At 44.2% G+C, this 20,524-nt stretch overlaps 1 protein-coding gene across 8 annotated transcripts in view; it reads left to right on the forward strand.

The window, feature by feature from the left end:
- The window catches only part of LOC137197152 (transcription factor COE3), a 68,480-nt gene that overhangs the window by 36,417 nt on the left and 11,539 nt on the right, over window positions 1-20,524 (forward strand). For 2 of the 8 annotated variants that reach the window (XM_067610329.1, XM_067610334.1), the window contains exons 7-10: window positions 3,914-3,995; window positions 6,095-6,236; window positions 10,894-11,024; window positions 11,231-11,357. In XM_067610329.1, the coding sequence (XP_067466430.1) occupies window positions 3,914-3,995; window positions 6,095-6,236; window positions 10,894-11,024; window positions 11,231-11,357 (482 nt within the window). Of the gene's footprint in view, window positions 1-3,913; window positions 3,996-6,094; window positions 6,237-10,890; window positions 11,025-11,230; window positions 11,358-20,524 lie in introns of all 8 variants that reach the window. The other 6 variants (XM_067610328.1, XM_067610333.1, XM_067610332.1 and 3 more) reach the window with 3 other exon arrangements.

Here is a 20,524-nt window from a genome sequence, read left to right on the forward strand (position 1 = left end):
AAGGCAGGAGGCTTGACATTAAGACCCTGGCGTTTTGGAAATCCGATACGCTATTGACCCGTGTACTACTATCTCAGCGTAGAGATCTGGTGTCAGCAGATTGTAGTCTGGTGTTGGGAGCCGTTTCTTACAGGGCTCCTGTAACAGGGGCCCATTGAGTCTGGGAGGCAGCTGGGGCCTGATGGGCTGGAGCTGGGTGGTGATCGATACTCACCGCCCTGCAACGGATGACCTCACTGTCATGGCTGCCGGCTGTGGACACTGCATGCTAGTCATTAGTGCCGGGGCACCAATCAGGAGCTTAGAGTTGTCAATACCTGACTCTTACAGATACTATGGCCATCTGTCAGTGTATTGTGTAACGGCCTAAACAAATACGGGGGAGCTCTTTTGTACAATAAGAACAAGGTGTACGATTCGACGGAAAAAAATAATCTGTCAAGTATGTAATTCAAGAGATCTGTGAGTGAAAATAATTTCAAATAGCTCTGACTGAACTTTTAATTTTTTACAAGTCATTAAATATAATAAAAATCTGAGAATGAATGGTTAAAAAGATGAATGAAATTGACAGTACAGCTAGCCTCCTCTGACGATGGAGCCTTCTTAATAATACAACATTATCCTTATTTGCCCTCTTCACTCAAATCAAAGGGATGGACATTTATGCATGAATGACATCAACCCGGCAATTAAGTTTGCCATTTAAATGAGAGAAGGCCTTCCTCACCTCGCCTGTTTGTTTTTTTCCCTCTCTCTTCTTTTTTTTCTCTATTCCCCCTCTGTTTGATGATGGTAGAGGGTGAGCTAGAATTAGGGCGACGGGTCTTCCTTTGAGTGTCAGCCTAAAATGATCAGAGTAAAGATAAGAGGGTCTAGCAGCCCTCAAATCAGTCAAAGTGCCAAAGTCGGCCTTTTTCTCCTCAATTACCGGGTCTGTGAAGCCAGGGAGTGGAAGGCGCAGAGCCTGCTGCATTACTAAAGAGACAATCTATTTCCCCTTTGACCAGAGGGAGAGAAATCATTATGGCATGATTAGTAGCTTCGGCAGTGGGCGAGCATGGAGGTACTACAGGAGAATCGTATTAATTGCCTTAGACCAAGTCATGAGCAGGATTGTTTTAACGTTGATTTGTGGACCTGTATGACTAGCTGTCAGAGATAAAAGCTGATGTCAGGTCTTAGTTATACTGGCAGACTTCGGGCACGCACACAGAAAGGGTTGATGTCAAAATGAGCTTCCGTGGCTGCCCTGAAAGTCTTTCTCTATATGCCTGTCGATGTCTTCCTCTTTGTCTTTCTTCACACTTCATAGTTTTCCTTTACGCCTCCCACTATCCCACTATCCCTCCCTCTACCTCCCCTCCCGCCCCCCTTCCCTCAGATGGACTACACCCCACCCCTTCCCGCACTCCCTTTCTCTCTCTCCTCCAACTGATAGCTGCCTTGGCCGATTATTTCATCCAGTGTGGTCCACTGAGAGCCTCCTCTCCCGGCTTTGGAAGAGCTTTAATTAGCCATGTTAATATCCCCTTCATTGGCCTTAATATCACTCAACACCTTCCTCCATCTCAGCGGCCACCAGGGTCCCCCTGTCCTGTCAGAACAGCTGATTATTGAGAAGGATAGCTTTAATCAAACCTAATTGCAGTTCATTCTTTCTCTCTATCCCCCTTTGCCCTCCATTGCCAACATCTAATGGCAGCGACGACTTGATATCCCATTAAAAAACAATTAAACAACCTCCTTTTGTCTCCGTGCGTGCCAAAACACCAGCACAAACTTCTGTAGATATTTAAGAAGTAAAAGAGAGAGAGAGGGGCCTTGTCTTAATTGCTCTCCTTTTCACCAAGGACCAATTTGCGCTGTGCTCATGGAGAATCTTAACCAACTCAAATGTAATGGATGCTATCGTACCGCCACTTCTGTGGACTATGAAAATTAAGCTTATCTTTTTAGCAGAGAAATTGTGCTTAATTGCCTTCATAACAGTAAACATAAAGAGCTACTTTATGATAGCGTGGGCACTCAATTTCTTGTGTTTATTGTTTCTTAACTTTTGGTTTCGCTGTAGTGGAAACAGTATGTAAAAGCATTAAAGTATCCAAGAGAAGAGACAAGACTAACTCTGAAAGTAATGCCTTTCTTTTATGAAGTCAGTGTATTGCCTGGCAAATGTATTCTATCTCTTGCACTGACATAAATTGTCTACCAACGGCTGATGCATGTACATGCACATGCTCACACACACATACGCGTGTAGATGTGCACGCGCCCGCACACACACACACACACACACACACACTGGCCTTACCCAATCTGTATGAGAGGCGACAGACAAATAAAAGTCGTATTTCAGGTCTGCTTTCCGCAGATGTCTGCTGCTCTACATTATGACTCTTTGGGGAAATAAAAACAGGGTCAGGGAATTAGAGTACATAATGGTCATTTTGATGATCAGCCAACAGATGCAACCCGAAAACACAGTGAACACAATCAAGCGAAATGCACTAATGACAAGTCAGGTTTTTTATGGCCTCACCACACACCGACAGGCAATCAGCATTCTGGCATGGGTTAAAACGTCTTTTATTGATGTCCAAGCCAAAGCTACTTGGATGTGGAGTGAAAATATTTTCTCACCTCTCCTCTCCCTCCTGGGCCCTCAGTGAAGCCCTAGGTATAGGAGTCTATCGAAGAACGCTTCTAAATGACCAGTGCATGTGTTAATGTGGCTAGGGTTAGAAGGGTCATTTCAGACTCTGATTTATGGCCTGGCCGGGATCCCACTGGGCGAACGCAAAGTCTTAAGTGTTGTGAAAGCGTCCTCACAGGCCACACAAGCCACTGTATTTAGCTGAATGAAATGGCCATGCAATCTATGGTGCAATCTATGGTAATCCAATGAGCTGCTGTGATTCTGCGAGCCAAGTTAGTATTACAATAGAAACCACACTATTGCATATATAGTAATGCTAGTGCAATGTGATGAAAAATAAACATCACAGCGCACTATTTATAATGAATCGGAGAAGGCAAAGGCACAATCAGTCATGATTCTGTGGGGAGAATTTGCAAAAACAACAAGTCAATTTCATTGTTTATTCAGTGTGTTTGTGTAAGATTTTACACAATAGGCTACATTCTTGTCGGCCTTGTTGTTAATATGCCCCTCTTTAACTGTTTTATATCTGTGAGGCCACATCTGAAATACAGCTGTCAATACGAGGCTTTATCGATAAATTTCTGGGAGACCCGTGAGAAAGCGGCAGAGGAAGGCAGCTTACAAACTAACCAAGCCCAGATCTCACTCAGACGTGACATTTGTTCAGAGACGATTAGCCAGGTTGTAATTTGTGGCATAATTGCCTCACCCACCCACAAGTGCATGGGTGTGTGTATGCGTTATGCGTGTGTCTGTGTGTGTGGCATACGGTGGTCCCAGGAGTGTCCGCCTAATTGCCTGACAGGACTATAAGTTTTGTGGCGCGCTCTCACCTTGTTAGGTCCTTTATCCCTGATGCTCTTCAAACAAGACCTGGTCACAGGTGGGCCTCATTTGCTTCCCTATTGAACAGGAGAACTTTAATTGCACAGGGGGTGTCCTGGGATTAAAGAGGTGGGTGGAATATCAAGTGACTTCCTGTATGTTAGTGGCAGATGGGTGTTTGGAAAGACCCATGAACTCAGGTGAGGGGATGAGATGAAAAAGAGACTGATGGTCTTGATTTTGAGGGAATAATAAATACTGCAACTTCCCAAACTGAAACAGTGTAGCGTCATGTTTGTGAATGAACGGGTCGGACGTGTTTGAGGATTCTTATTGAAATATTCTATGACTTTGCTATTTAAGAATTTAGCCAAAAAGATATAATTCATAGTTTTCCCTTTTTTGTTTTGTGCTCTCTTTCAGATTCTTCTTAAAGTTCTTTCTCAAGTGCAATCAGAACTGTCTGAAGAATGCAGGGAATCCACGAGACATGCGCAGATTCCAGGTAACTGAAATCTATCTGTCTATCACACATATGTTCTGTCTATTTCTGTCTCTCACTGTCTGCCTCTCTCTTTGTCTCTCACACACGCACACAGGTGTACAAATGCATCAACACACATTCACATATGAATGCGATTCTATTATTGGCACTGGAGGAGGCAAAAACCAGGGAAAAAGAGAGTGGGGGATTTTGTGTCCTGTGTGCTCTGGACGGAATATTTATTAGGGAATACCATCTGACACAAATAAGGATATAGGATTTAAGAGTGTCATCAATTGTGTTCCTGACAGCTTTCTGAGCCTCAGCGCAGAGGGGAGGACGTTCCAACCACATGTAACAACAGTGTTAACTCAGGATCTGTCTGGCAGCGGAAACGCATACCTTCTTATACACACATATGCGCAAGCACGCAGACGTACACACATATGGATGTATGCACATACAGGCTGGGAGCGCATATATTTGCTTTCTGTATATGCCTCGCTCACTCTTACTCACATATGCATGTACTTAAAGTTACACATATACAGTTCTCTGCATAGCCAATGAAAACCACTTTAAGCCATCTGAAAACCATCATTATTGTAGCTTGACAAAATGCTGTGATTTACACCAAAAGGACACGACCACTGAGCACTTTTACTGCTTCTTTAACCCTCTCGCTTCTAATGTGTCAAGTAGTTGAGCCTTGAAATTATCGACCTCCCCGCTGATCCATTTATCCAACTATCCATCCATCCTACCCAGACATTTTCACCACAAGCAGCCCACTAGGTCAAGGTGAGAGAGTGAGACTTTAGTGTGATTTGTCCTATCAGGATAACGACAAACTACAGGAGGGCGTCTGTCACTGACAGCGCTGCTCTGTGATAGACACACAGGCCAGAATCCTCCAGGAGGAAGCCCAGACATGAAACAGACAAGACAGGGTGTCCCCTCCTGATGTCACCACCACCAGACCTCCCCTGCCTCCTCAAATCTTCCCCTTAGGGTGAATGTGGACTGATGCATGACAGCCACCAAGGGCTTTCTCCTCTCACTTTTGTGTGTCAGAAGGAATGCAAAAACTAAGTTGCTGCATCATTCTTTTTGTGGAACTAAAATGTATGCATTACATAAAAAAAAACAACAAGATTTAGAGACTTTTTTTTGTTAGTGATCATCCCTTGTCCTCAGTCCAACATTTAGTATGCCATTTTTCCCCAAATAGATTTCCCAGATGCTCCACCATAGGTGTTTCTCTGGCCAAAGTTGTGTATTCTGCATGCCTTCCACTCCACTTATTACCCCCAAAAACCAGCTGGAGGCCAGAGAGGGCCCAATCCATCATCCTCAGCTTGGCCCAGCTCTGAACCTGCTCACAAGAATGGAGCTCTTTCACTTCCCCTTCTCTTCCCTCCTCCCCCTACACCCCCACCCTTCCAAAAACCAACCAAAAAAAGCGCCCCCCCCTAAATTCCACTGCTACAGCGAGGTCACTTACCGGCGAAGCAAACCTGAGAGGGGCTCTCTGTTTCCGGCTCAGAAACACTTTGGCCATTCACATGCGGCTCACTGTTTGGAGATGTGGTAGCCAAAAAACAACAACAAAAATAAGCATTATGAAATATGGAGTGTGGCTTGGAATCTGATCCTAGTAAAATGTTTGTTGAGTGATGGGATGGAGTACGGTTCAGCTGCTAATGACTCCAGTAATATTTTAAAAGGGAGGCCTTCCATCCTCAAATAGATGGACAAGCTGATCAATAATTCTGAGCTTCAGCTATGATGACAGTTGGTAGAGTGGGTAAACGGAAATGGTATTTTAGTGATTGAAAAGTCAATTAGCTCTACACAAATGCAAGACACTAAAAAGCAAGAACAAAATGGCTGAGAGGCAGCATAACTGTAATGTGATATGTCCAAAGAGAGCAGCCGCTTGAAATGGTTTGACAATAGTAATCAATAGCACACAAGCATGTACCTGGACACAGCAGAAATGTGAATCGCCTATACTCCAACAACGTCAGCAATAATGTCAGTAAAAGCATATTTTTCAGTCTTTATTTTTACCCTAACAAAAAGCTTAATCACATGTTCAACGTTCATTCCTGTTGCAGGTTGTCGTATCGACGACCGTCAATGTGGATGGCCATGTCTTGGCCGTCTCTGACAACATGTTTGTACACAACAATTCCAAGCATGGGCGAAGGGCTCGCAGACTCGACCCTTCAGAAGGTACGCCTCCTTATCTGGAGAATGGTAGGCACATTTTTACATCTTATAATTTGCTACGCTTTTTTTTCCTTTCAGTTTTCTTTCAGACATCCTCCCATCTTACAAATCACAGACCTAGTTGCCTCTAGTTCCTTAGAATCTTTTATTTCTTCATCACTTTCATTTTTACTTTTTTGAGTTGCTTTTTTGCCTCCCCCACACCTATTAATGTTTCTTGACTGGAAATAGTATGTATTTGTCATTTTGATACCACGAAAGATGATGGTCATACTCAGTCTTATTCATGATTAAAAAAATGTTATACTGTTTCCAGTCTCCTAATGCACCTACATTTGTCCTAAAAGCCTATGTGAAACATGATCAAATTGCGTAAGAATTTGGCTGTGAGGTCAATTTCCTGTCATTGGGTTCTGCAGATTTTAGCTGTGAGAGAGCTGAAACAGGGGGAGGAAGGAGAAAGAGAAAAAGAAGGGGGAGGGAAGAGGGGGGGGGGGTTGATGGTGTGTGTGTGTGTGTGTGTGGAGGGTGGGTGGGTGGGTGGGTGGGGAGGGGGGGGCAGCCTATGAGAAAAACAGAACTTACTGTTTTTCTTCCAACTGATTCCATATGATAGACTGATTGCCTGCTCAGCCAAAAGAGAGAGAAGAGGGACCACCAAACCATGGGAAATTCAAAAAGTAAAATGCACTAAACATAACCTTATGACCCTCGTGGCCTCCACTCGCAGATGGGAGCACACAAGGCTGAAAAATTTGTAAGAAAAAAAAAAAAAAAGGAGAGAACTGACTTGGGCCAATTGTGCAAATTGCTTATCTTCAGATTTCAAGAGCCAATTATGGCTGGGCAAACAGTTTATATACACCACTGACTAAAACAAGCTTCTCTACACATTAATAGGCATTAATGGTTCTATCACCAAAAGCAAATGTAATGTTTAATACAACAACGACTAATAAAAAAAAAAAAAAAAAAAAGACTAGACAATTAATATATCTCGGTGCACTCCAGTCCTAGTGGGGGAAAAAGCTAATCTATTTGTTTTTGTCTTTATTAATGACTCCTCTACTGGAGAACAAAATCAAATAATTAAAGTCCTGCCCGGAGCACCAAAGTCATTATGTTCGCTGACGTTCTGTTTGTGTGTTTCACGTTTATGACACGATAGGTGTGGATCGCCTAGCAACCAGTTTCTTAATGAGGAGAGCAATTAAAGAGGTTGAGCCCTCGCCTCCATGTTCCCCCACTCCCATGGGACCCCCTGTGTTGTGTATATGTGTGTGTGTCTATGTATGCGCATGTGTGTGTGTGTGTGTGCTTGTGTTCTTTACAGGTTACCCCAACCCATCCTTTTTTTCCTCTCTTCACCACACTCTTCAAAGCAGCAGAGTGACGCCCCGTAAAGCAAGAAAAGAAGCTATTGTCAACCGCCCAGTTGAACATGTCTTTGTCTAATAACTTTAATACCTTCCCTCTGCTTAACCGCGTGTGCTCTCACAAGTTGAGATCTATTTTTTTTTTCCTCTCCCCCTCCCAGGCTCAGCTCCATAACAAACTAATTTAACATGCATCAACAACGATCGCTCGCTTTGTTTGAGTCACCTTTAACAAACAGAGATGTGACACATGAGAAAAGGAGAGCCGGTCATAAAATGTAATTCCAGCCTTGTCCTCCATAGTGCTCTGACAACTAGCAGGCAGACAGACAGCGTGCTTTAAATTAGCAACACATTCTTCCTTGCAAGTTCACTGGGCGAGAAGCCTCAGATATGTGGCTGGCTGAGTGACTGACTGTGTGGCTGAAACAGTGAGGCATCCTTCCTCCCAGCTCACACTGCACTTGCACTGGCTGCCTCGCATTGATCAAGAGGTGCTGCCCCCTATTGGCGCAGGGGCAGGATAGCCTTGTGGATGACAGACTGAATTTCACCATGTGACATTTGTGTTCACTTGTGTGTACTGTCACACAACAAGCTTATGCATTCAGACACGAATGTGCTTTGTGGCTGCCTGTCACTCAAACATGTATAGATTCAGGCTCAAAGGTGCATAAACATGCTCACAAATAGCCGGGTCTTTCACACACACAGCATCACCACCCCCACGCATACAGACACACATGAACAGCACAGCACCAACACACACAGACTCTCTCTCTCTCTCTCTCTCACACACACACACACACACACACACACGTTCCTTAGCTCAGTTCCACCATTATAGAGCCCCAGACAATATAGGAGACTCAGCATAGAGCCTGCATCGCCTGCCTCATTTGCATGCCAAGTGGCTGTAATGCTGTTAGGGTTTATGCAATAAAGACAAGTGAATCCAGACTGCTGGGCCTAAGAGGAAGAAAGAGAGGGAGAAAAGAAGGGGGGAAAAGGAGAGGAGGAAAGGAGAAAGAGAAGGAGAGAGTATGAGAGAGAGAGAGAGAGGTTGAGAGTGAGAGAGAGGCAGAGAGAGAGAGAAAGAGAGAGTGAGAGAGTCAAAGGGAACAGATGGCCCAGGGAGAGGTAAAAGGTATAATCCCATCAGCTGCACTATCAACCGACCATCTGGACATCCCACAGCACAATTACAACACATTTCAGCAGGCAGAACAAAGGACGGCTTCGCGGGGCCACATCAGACCTGTTTGAGTGTCATAATACTAGAGCTGGGACCTCCTCTGCTCAGATCTCCGATCAGTTTTGACGTCCTCTACAGCTAACACTAACCAGAGAAGAAAAGATTAGGACAGATCACAAATCAGCTGCCTGGGGTCATTTCAGAGCATGGGGGGGATCTTGAAATAATTTCAAGCACACAAACAAAATGGATAGGGAACGAATTCAAGACCCAAAAAAAGGATAAAATACCCCAAAAATAAATCATGACATGCAAAGTTTGCAAAGACTTAGTGATGCAACACCCAGACCGGCAGACCGGCTCTTTGCATCCTCATCCGTCCACTCCTCATGATGCCTATCATCTGCTGAGGGGGCATTGTGCGTGTCTGTCATCAGATAGCCTGCGCTGACTGTGTAATCCACTTCGCCACGGTCCCCATTCAGCACATGCTCCCCTCTCTGTCTGTGCATTGAGACATATGCAAATTTTTAGGCAGAAGGGTGGACGGCTTAGGGCCTCAGTCGCTGCCTCTCCATGGGTCCTTCTGTGTGTGGGAGGGGGCACTGGGATTTCCGAGGTGGTGCGTCTGTGTTTCTGTGTGTGTGCGTGCGTGCATGATTGTGTATGCCTGTCATAGGTTTCAGGCTGCAGCTGCCCCCCAATAGTCACCGTCACCATCAGGCCCTTTTCCTTTCCTCCTCCTCTTTCCTGCCCCCCTCTCTCTCATCCCCAAAGTCAATTTGTTTACAGTAATTTTGAAGGGTGAATTATTTGCTGTAATCGTCCGCACTGATGAAGGTCAGGCCCTTAGAGGGGGCCCAGCATGCCCATAGAGGGTTGGTCCTCTTTCAGACGCTCCGCTTCGCAATTAAGGAAAGCAAATGTCACTCCTCCAGGCCTCACAAATGAAAATCTGTACGAGGTGATTAGCATGAAGTCAACAGCGCCTGTTAAAGTCAGATTCCCTGTAGTACCAATGTGTGTGTGTGCACTTTATGGGCAGGGAGAGAGAGCAAACATAACCTGAACAGACCCAACAGCAAGGCAAACAAAGGGAGATGTCTTGTCTGAGGTGATCCATACAACAATGGCCGACTGTGATTTACTTACTGGATGGAAAGGATAATAGAGGTTTAGAACTGAGCCTGTAAAGGAAAAGGAACTTGCTGAAATAGTTGCTCACATTTTGAACAGCTGGGAAAAAAACATGCACAATTCATAGTGTATTAAAAGATATTGATGGGAATAGATTAAATTTGATATTGCTATTTTATGGCTAGCTGTCATGCTATTTCTGTTGTAAACACGGTGTTGTGCTGAACACCATATTAAGGTAATGCATCAAATGACAGTGAATGTGAGGCACCAGATCACTCAAATTAGATTATAATAACAACCCAGACTGTTGATGAATGGCAGAGCTATGTAGCAGAAGTCATGCCAGATGAAAAGCATTGTAATAAACAATATGAAATGGATTGAATCGATCACAAAAAGCAAGAAAAAAAAAAAAAAAAAACGTCATCTGAATAATTCATGAGTGCATTTCACGTTATGAAACCTGAAACTACACACGGTGTGCACTGTACTGCATATGCAGAACAAAGGTAATGAAATAACATGAACCAGCAAAGCTTTAGCTTGTCATTTCCACTTTAACAGCCTGTATTCTTGACTCATTTAAGATGTGTTCAACTTTGAAATTTTACTGTACATGCGGGTGCATGCTTAATCAATTCTGATAGCTACATTTGCCCTGACACATAATTTGCTCCATCAAATCATTTTCCTGGCGAGCCCAGCGTTTAGCCTTTGTGAAGTGGACCATTTGAAGGGTCTGCTTAACTACACCACTCCAGCGCGCTGATAAATGATTTTGATTCTCATGCCTTAAAGGACAAATCCATCATTTTTTTTCCAGGGGCAATTTCCATGATATGTCTTTGTGAGAGAGACATGGAGGGCTGAATGTAGAGGTGATGCAGTAATATGTCTGTGTGGAAAGATACATGGGCCTGACTGTTGAAGCCTAGGTGCTGAATTTGCTCTTCTCTTTGTCTTGGATAAGCAGCCACCCCGTGCATTAAGGCTATCAGTCCCAGTGAGGGATGGACCACTGGAGGAGCCACTGTCATCATCATAGGGGACAACTTCTTTGATGGCCTACAAGTCGTTTTCGGCACCATGCTCGTATGGAGTGAGGTATGATGCGGAATTTCTCATTTCGCTCTACAGATTTGAATAAAGTTCAGTCATAATATTAGGAATCCAGCTCTTTTTATGTAGAAAAATCTATTTTATTCAAAACTGTTAAGACAAACTTTCTTGCCAGAAGTAATAAAAGTACAGACTCTAGCCTGTTATTGCAGAGGGCTCATTATTTCTTTTCTTTTTCCTCTGTAATCCAGCTGATAACTCCCCACGCCATCCGCGTCCAGACTCCACCTCGGCACATCCCCGGTGTTGTGGAAGTCACGCTGTCCTACAAGTCCAAGCAGTTCTGCAAAGGTGCCCCTGGGAGATTTGTCTATACTGGTGAGTCAAAACCTTCTCTTCCTCTCTCTTTTTATTTCTACAGGCTTCTCCTGTGCCCCCCCCCCCCTCCTCCCTCTACCCTTCCTCTCTTCCCTCTGTCTGGATGGAGCCCTCAGCCCTGAGTCCAGGCGCTAATCATGATAAACCAAGGCCTTGCTTGCTGAATGTTAAATGTGTGAGATCTGCACTGCTAGCGAAAAGGTGTTTCGTGGACGGGCTCCTACAAGTGCAACTCGATCCCCGTCTGACCTGCCATCATACAAGGGCGCTGCCAAGCTCTGTTAAACTCAAGCTGTCAGGATAACTCATTCTGCCAATTCTCTTTATCTGCCCTGTTGTGAGACAGATAATGCTTTCTGCTAATTTGCTGATTTTGTTAGGCAAAATGTGGTTTCATTTTTTATGAATCAGATTAGAAAAGCAATATCTAGGTTAAGTGCATGAGTGTGTCTGAAGTTATTCTCGAGTGCGTGTGTGTGTGTGTGTAAAAGCATTCATGTGTGTTCAGTATGAATTCATCGGAGAGAAAGTGTGCAGGAGGCGAGAGAGAGGTGTGTGTGTCACACTATAAGTAAGGGATCTGATTATCTTGGCTAACAGAAGGAAGTGGCGGTCTTATCTGTCATCATTGGTGAGGAGACAGAGGTTGCGGAGGTCAGAGCCTGTCTGACCTGGAAGCCTCTGTCTGTTCCAACTCTGATGGGCAGAATGAAACAGGGGCGCGTCAAAGCACTCTCACTTCCCCCCAGCACCCCCAGGCCTCTAGCACAGCCCTGGCCTTGAGCACAGCAGAATTGCAAAGTGGGGGCTGCCCCCCTCCCGCCCCTCTCCATCCAGACCCCTCCATCCTGGGGCAGCTGTTTCTCATCAAGTCCCCCTCTCTCGCTCCCCAAACCTCCACCTCCACCAACACTACCACCCCCAGCCATGCGTCCCCCTTCTCCTCCAACCGTGCAGTCTGGCCCAGCTCTCCTGCATTTAACCTCCCTAGCAGGAGCGGAGCAGAGGCCAACAAGGCACCGGGATAATGAAACAGGAGTGTAGTGTGGCTGCGTAAGTGTGTGTCTGTGTCTGTTTGTGTGAGAGTGTGAGAGCAAGCGAGACGGAGAAAGTGTCTGCGCGCGAGTGTGTGTGTCTGTGTGTACATGTGTTACTGCACAGCCCTGAGAAGGTGTATAAGTTAAGACATTAATGGCTTCTATAGCACCCTGGTGAAAGTGCCAGGTCCCTTAAGAACAGACCCCATTAGTCACAGAGGCTAAGCGGATTGGGATGATTACCATCAGGTTTTACTGGGGAAACGTGTCCCCTTCTCTCTATCTTTGTTGATTTTTTCCTCTCCATTCTTCCTCTGTCTTCCCTGGGTTCCTACTCACTTCCAGTTAGTATAAAGATACAATTACCCCTGGAGGCAACGGTGGTACAATTGATTAGTGCGGTGAATTAAAAGAGAAAGTCACCAATAGACAGGTCCGGCTTCTCTGCTCTGCTATTCCCTGTGTGGCTCACCCTGATTGTAGGGTTGATGCTTGAGAGAATGAAAGAGAGAATTAAAGAGAGCAGAATGCATAACGCTAGAATTAGATATCACTGATTCCATATGTACAGTAATTGCAAGGTGAAAAGGATGTTAGCTACTTCTCTCGCACATTAAAATGTGAATAGGCTGATAGATTGAGTGCACGAGAGTGGATATTTAAGAGTGAAACGGCTCATTTCAAACCATAGCTTTTCTCTCAGTGTTACAGCACTTGAACAAATGGCACGACACAAGCAAATAGATTTGAAGTGACCTCGAGTTACAATAGCAAATTACATGAGCTGAAAAAGGGCATGCGGTGACACAGCGCTGTCTAAAAGGCGCAAAATGTTCCGGTGTCATATTGGAGAGCAACATGTGCATATCAAAGGTCTAGTTATCAAAGCATATGGCTTCAAGCGTGACTTGAGAGCACAGCTTGAGAGGAGTGCCTTTTTAGGCTTTTTTTTTTCATGTTGACTCTTCTTGCACCACCACCCTAATTGTGGAGATTTAAGTCGCTCAATTTAAGAAATTATCACAAATTACCAAGAGTCAACATAGAGGAGACTGCAGTCGATTCGAACAGCAGAGGGACACGTCCTCACTCGGGTTAGTACCCTGGAACTGCTCCAAAACTCACAATCCATTCTCAGAAAGAGAGCACCGTGTAGTGTATGTCAAATAATCCTGTTGGCATTGACTATTGAATGTTTAAAACACTAACGAGACAAACAGACATACTATATAAAACTTTAGTAGGTTGTAGTTTTTCTGACTGCTTCAAGGAGCTTATATTTGTATTTTAATTGGCACATTTTTAAAAGAATGGCAGGAATGAAAGGAATTGTTGCTATTTTACAGTCTATACCTTTTTACTTTCTAACAAAGTGTTGCTATTTTACAGTCTATACCTTTTTACCTTCTAACAAAGTGTTGTCCCTTGGAGCTTGCTAGCTTGTCCTCTGTCTAATCCATGTATTGGTTATCCATTGGTCAGGACAGGACTGGTAGAACCAACTGTCAGCAAGGTTGTAGAAAATCAAAAGGAGAAAGTCCTAGCTGTGCCCGAGTCAATACTTTATTATACTTTACTCTTTATTAAGCGCTGCAAAGAGTACATGCTGGTTTTATCAGATATTTTTCAAACAAAAAGTCTCAATTTTCAGCCTCATTTGCAGCATCGTAACCTTTTTACAACGTAGTTACAGTACTGTATGAACGAGTAAATCATAAATAAAAACTTTGACCGTACGATTTATCCAATTTAAGCTCCTAATTGCATCAGAGCTTTTGGTTTTCTATCTTGGCCAAGTTTCCACGAGAGCTCCCCTCTAGGGGCAACGATGCAGGCCCTTGGTAATATGGTTCTGCAAGCAGTCCTAACACACTCAGCCACTATTTATCCTAATCAGTGACATCCACATAACCAGGATTGCTTAAAATGAACCCCTTCCGCGCCCCAGAAAACGCACATTTACCGGGACCCCATTTGTCATGGGTAAATTGAGGGTCAGTAAACTTCGCCTGTATCCTCCAGTGGGGATCCAGGACATGCATCATAACGTTAGGAGAGAATGATTGGCGAAGGCGAGCTGTCACACATTTGTCAGGGGGAAGGGAACATTATTTGCTAATTTCCCAAGCTGGGCACTGACAGGGTGCTTCGTCTTCAGACCTTTGGTGACCAGCATGGCTTCTCAGCTATTAGTACAAGTCAAGTGTTTTTTCTTTTTTCTTTTCTTTTTTTTTTTCCTCACTGTAAAGCGGCAGTAATAAGAGCCATTCGTTCGACCTCACATGATCGCAACACACTGGGTGAAGGATTTTGGATGAAGCAGATGCCCCATACAGTGAGCTGCTCTTGCCAGGCCTTAGTTGAGGCCAGACAGCCTTGAGGGCTGATGGATCACAAACTTTCCTCGTCAAGGTGACGCTATCGACTCCACTGCACCAAAATCTGACAAAATGGGTATGAGGCAGTCATTCATCAACATAAGGACAAAGGGGTCATGTGTGCTTCACTCAATACTGGTGGAGAGCAAGAAATGTCAGCTCTGTAAGGGGTGGAAAAGTACGATGTGGAAGTAAGAAGTAAGGTCTCTTTTTAGTTAAGCTTCAACTAATTTTTTTAACTTCATTCATTTAAAAACAGTCTTTACATTCTGCTTGCACCAAAACTGAACCGGCAACCTTGTTGTGCAGCAAATCAGATATATAAATAGTGATATCCAGCTTTGAAATCCGAATTTAAACACACTTCCTGTTCCACTCTTAGAAAGAGGGAGAAAATGGACCCTCCTCTCCAAAAGAATTAAGTAAACAAACACAGACGTCTTTATCAGAGCACATCAGATAGGGCCCTGTGCTGTTCAGCCTGTGAATCGGGCCTATCCTTACGTCTCCTCTCCACCCTGCCGTCACTTTGAAGTCCCAGACTTAGAAGCTGATCAGATGGAAAGCTTCCTTTTCATTTCCTGTCCTGAAGGGTTGGGTTTGGTACGCAAGTGGTTGCTGGTCAGTTCTGGGGTGTGGCCTACAGCAAAGATATGCTATAATCAAAGGCATTCAAGGAGGTATGTAAACAGATCTGCTTTAGACGAGTACTTGCCGGCACAACACCGTAGTGCATATAAGCACTGTATATTTACAATTATAAATCTGTTACACATAGCATTTCAAATTGGAGACTATTTTAAATTTATCTGCAGATTAAAAAAACAAAAAAAAAATCACCCTGCACTGTGACACTTCTGGAATGAGAAAGGATGAAATAGGCATTTGTAAATGTCATTGCAACAGTCAAGTGGGTTGTAACCAGTTGGCACAACAGTTTTAGCATGTGTCAAAGCATGTTATCCACTAGCCACATCCCCATACCTGCCTGTCTCATTACAACTCTGGTATTTAGCACTAGCTCCACAGGAGTGGAGCAGACACTCGTTGCCAAGTTAGATGGGCTTGGTTTGAAGGCCTTGTGAGCTTGTGTGGAGCACGACAAGGTTCCACAGTGGAAGGTCCTTGTGTCCAATTAGAGGGCTGACGTGACACGTGCTCGCACTCCCCCACTGTCAGGCAGCTTGTCAGGTAGGCTTTGAGAAGCACACTGTGGCATTATTCCACAGCGTGTTATCAGCAAGTGACCTGTGAAATCCAGCTCCAGGAAATTGATTGAAATAAGTACTTGCTAGTTGAGCATGTATTTTCCCCCATTACATCTCTCTGTGAAATGTATTGTGAGTATCTTTCAAGAGAAAAAATGAAAGTATGGGTGTGTGTTTTCTCCCACCGTAAGGACGGTATTCATTGATTTAATTTTAATTGGACCCACTTTTTGTCCCACAGTGTCGTTAGAGGTCTGTTTTGTAATGGTTCTTAAAATGGATTGTCCTCACCAAGTCACAGCATCAGTCCTCTGCCACAGGAAAGATAGACAGAGGAGGCAGGGAGGGGGGCTCTTGATAGACGAGGATCTTTCCCCTCCTCCTCCTCCTCTCTACCTCCTCTTCTTGCCCCATTTTCAGTATGATCCACACCCAACGGGCTTTAAAAGAACTCCACCTCTCATTCCCCCCCCTCCTCTATCCCTCCTCCACTGCCGCATTTTGATTGAAATTCATCGGCAAGTTTATTGAGAAATGAATGAGGGAGGCAGCACGGTATTGACTTTGAGAGGAAAACACAACTCATCTTGAATGAGGGGGAAAACGCGGCCGTAATTTAGCCGTCATCGATCTGTACCCCGTCCATGTATTGATCTTCATTTTACAATATTAATTTGCGCTTGCAATCAGCTGTGAAGGGAACCCATTTGATTTCTGTTGGCCAGTAATGTGTAAAAGTCCGCCGACGTCCTTAGAGAAGTGGCACACATACTTTAGATGTAATCTAAGAGGATTGAACAGGTGTCTTTGGCCCTTTCTAATAATACAACCAATATGAAGGGAGTCTGAAATTATGGATGTGCAATCTGTAACATTGCTCCCTTTTAACCGTGTTAATTACATTTTATCTGTTGCAGGAGCAATATCTGCTGGAGACTGTAACTGTCTAGGTTTTTTCATCTGTATTGGCTCAAAGTTCATGAAATTTCAATGAACATTGATCTGTCTCCATTGATTTATCTTAACTGCAGATCTTTGAAATTTTAATTTCCTGTTCATCTTGAGACTGCTGGAGATGGAATCACTCAGTGATAACTGGCTGCAGTGGATGGAGATGATATGGTCAGTGTTAAAACAGATGAGGTTTGCTTTGCGTGGGTTTGCTGTGAACATTCCAATTTGGCTTGGTTTGGTTTTTTAGGATGGTCTCTACATCTGCATGCGTGTTTTCTCTTCCCTCAACACTGGAATATATTGTATCTATACTGTGAAGCTGCAGCATGACCTCTGAATATCTTACCTTCTTTGTATGTACAATATTCAATTTTAACTCCTTACAGTGACACTGAGAGATTTATTCTTTCTATGTCTCCAGTAAACTCTTAGATGAGGTCATTATGTTTGGCGATGCTGTTCTGACCTGCATCCATCTAACAGACTGCAGGTGCCTAGAAGGCTTCAGTTAGACTGTTTGACAAGTCACAAATGCAATAACACTTGAATGAACTTCTGCCTGTGCTGTTTATCTGTCTCCCCCTTTTCCAACTCCCACTCCACCTCTAATTTGTGTTAAGGGGAAAGAAAAAAATAACTGCTCAATGGTGTAGGAGGAGTGGAGATAAGCTCGAAGCAGTTAAGTATAATTAGCGAAAGTAATAGCTGGCAAATGGCAACAAGGCTAGGTTTTTATCTCCTGGAAAGATAGAGTTATCGTAATAAGCTGTAATGGCTGGCAGGAATGCTAGTACTCTGTGCAAGCTTCCATTCAGGCTCATAGACTTAACAAGGAACAATTTCCCTTAAATTTACTGCTTTGCTCAAACATTTCCCTATGTTTATACCCTGATACTGTAAGTCAATACATGTGTTCAATCCACTTCCATATAGACCGAGGGCACATAGTGGTGTATTGCCATGTAAGCACTTCTGGCTGCCAACGTCGGCCATGTTACACTGTTCCTGCAGAGCGGTTACTCATGTCCTATTTCTAGAGAACATGGAGAAGGAGCAGCAGACCACACTCAGATGCCATGTACACGCCATCCACTCTACATTTTAAGTAAAGTGGCGAGACTGAGGCGGCTAAAGGAGCTCTCAGAGAAAATGTGTTGGTGGCATGAAAGGACGAGCAGATTAAGGCGTCAAGATGAAAATAAGATTGGGAAGTGCACATTCCAGTCAGAGGAATTCCACTGAAGCCCGGCCATGAATGCTTGTACGCATGCGTGATATTCAAAATTGGAAATGATATGGTCGCAGCTGCACACAGAGTCATGCATTCCATTTCTCCATATTCTGAAACATGATCATTCACTCTCTAGAGTCAGAAAACTACAATATTTATAAAAAATTCCTTTAAGAAGGAGCGGGTCTTTCTCTTTGTCCAAAATCATCTGTTACCATGTTAATTTTACCCAATAATTTGTTTGGTTATCAGCTGTTTAATTTGAAATATATTAGCTTTCACTCTGTTGTCTCATTACTTTTGTTAAATTCTAATCATTTCTGAAATTAAACCATGGGAAAAAAAAATCTATGAACAATTATATCTCCTTATATGTAACACAAGCAGGGAAAAAGACATGAGCGATGTAATTGGACAAAACATGTTGCCTGTCTAAATCTGAACAGAAGATGAGAGAAAATGAAAATTCTATTAGTCCATAATGTTCCCGCTGCCCCCCCCCCCACCCACTCCCCCCGCCCCCTCCCATGTGCTCTTCATCTCTCCTGCAAAGTATTCAAATGCAAGCCCTGCCTTACCTCCCCGTGTCTCTTTTTCTCTAATTATCCATGAGGTCAGTAAGCAAAATGGGGAAGAAGCCAGGAGATCAATACAAATTATCCCTGAGCAAACCAGTGCTGACAGTTTGAATTGCAGCATATGTTTACCCAAAATCAGGCAATTTATCTTAATATCAGGCGAGTAATGCAGCAGGGGTGAGAGGTCACACAATCTCTCCACCTCATAATTACCCGCCTCTAAAACAGGAAAGTGGTATTGATTGGCCGCGGGCCGGGAAGCGGGCGTGACTGGAACGTGCCAGCGACCCCCCCACTGCACCCCTATCGTACCCCCCCCCCCTTTTCCCCCTGCCTTCCTCGGTCCCTCCTCCCCTCGGCTAGACTCCCCACCCAGTGCAGGATTTATGGGATGTGTATGGAGGGTTTCCTTGCAGCGACTGAGAACCCTTACAGAGGGGGTAAAAAGGGGTGGGGGGGTGAGAGGCATGCTCCTTCCACACCCTCACCCTCCCTTCTTTCACCATATTGTGTTGGAAGGACGAGGAGGGCCAAACTAATTTTGGCATGCATGGAGTCATGCAAGGGCAACGCAGAGCTAGATTTGCCTGTTATATCTTTGGAAGAGAGTAAAGTTTACGACAGAGTGTGAAGTTAGAACATAATGATGTGCCAAGGATTAAAAAAGACACAGGGTGAAGAAGTGGGAGTGTAAGTGGGGGAGGGGGGGTGGGTGGGGGCGGCTGCTGTCAATGTGTGTGGTGTAAGAAAAAGTAAGGGGAGCAGTCCCAATGATTCTTGTAAAAGCTCAGCAGATGAAAGAAAATCTTTGCTCAGAAGAAAAAATGTGCGGAGCAGTGCGATGAATACACACATAACACATTTATTGTCCGGATTGAATATAAGTGCTCAGTATATATCATCAGCAGCTCTTACAGGATTATTGACATTGTCTGTATCTGTCTGCACCAGTGTACATGCTATGACTACAAAACTGTCAACTCATCAACTGACAGCACCGTTTAGTGCTAATGCAAGTCTCCATCAGCTGTCAAAAGCATTTGCATGAAATCAATAGCAGATGGCGGTCTGTGTCACCAATTTCATTACGCCGGGGTTGTTACAAAGATCATCTCCATGATAGATGAGATGGCGACATGTCGACATGTGGAGATCATGCCTGACGCTTGGACTGCGACTGCACAACACTGAGCCTTGTTTAAAACCTAGACATAGGACATTTTTTTTGTTCAGTTTGACAGTTTGACCCCATTAAATACTGTATATAAACTGTAAAAAACATAAAATAAATATATAAAATTCAGTTTAAACAGCTCTTTAAGGCTACAACATCTCCTACCCTCTAAATCACATTCATCATAATTCTTCGGTTTGCTTTTACAGTAGGGCATCATTATCATTGGAGAGGCATATCAAACAGAACACCTCTCCCAACCTAGGTCTCGTCCTGTACTGTACGTCTCTCCGGCTGTGTTCCCAGCATGCCTGGCGGGTTGTGTAGGCCCCAGCTGAGGCAGAGGACAGGAGAGCGTGATGTATCACCCTGAGAGAGCCCACTGACAGCCTCTGATGATGGATGGCCTGATTATGGAGTGCTTTTTACACATACACAATTTACATCACACTGAGCAGCGGGGTCTGGCAGGGCTGCCGTGCACATTCGCTCTCTCAGCCGGGCACACACACACACACAAACACACACACACACACATGCTCGTGTGCGTACACATGTACACATGTATGGGACAGCCAGAGTGCATAGATAAGAAAGGGGGTGGAAA

This window comes from Thunnus thynnus, chromosome 14 (assembly GCF_963924715.1).
Source record: "Thunnus thynnus chromosome 14, fThuThy2.1, whole genome shotgun sequence".
Classification (NCBI taxonomy): Eukaryota; Metazoa; Chordata; class Actinopteri; order Scombriformes; family Scombridae; genus Thunnus; species Thunnus thynnus.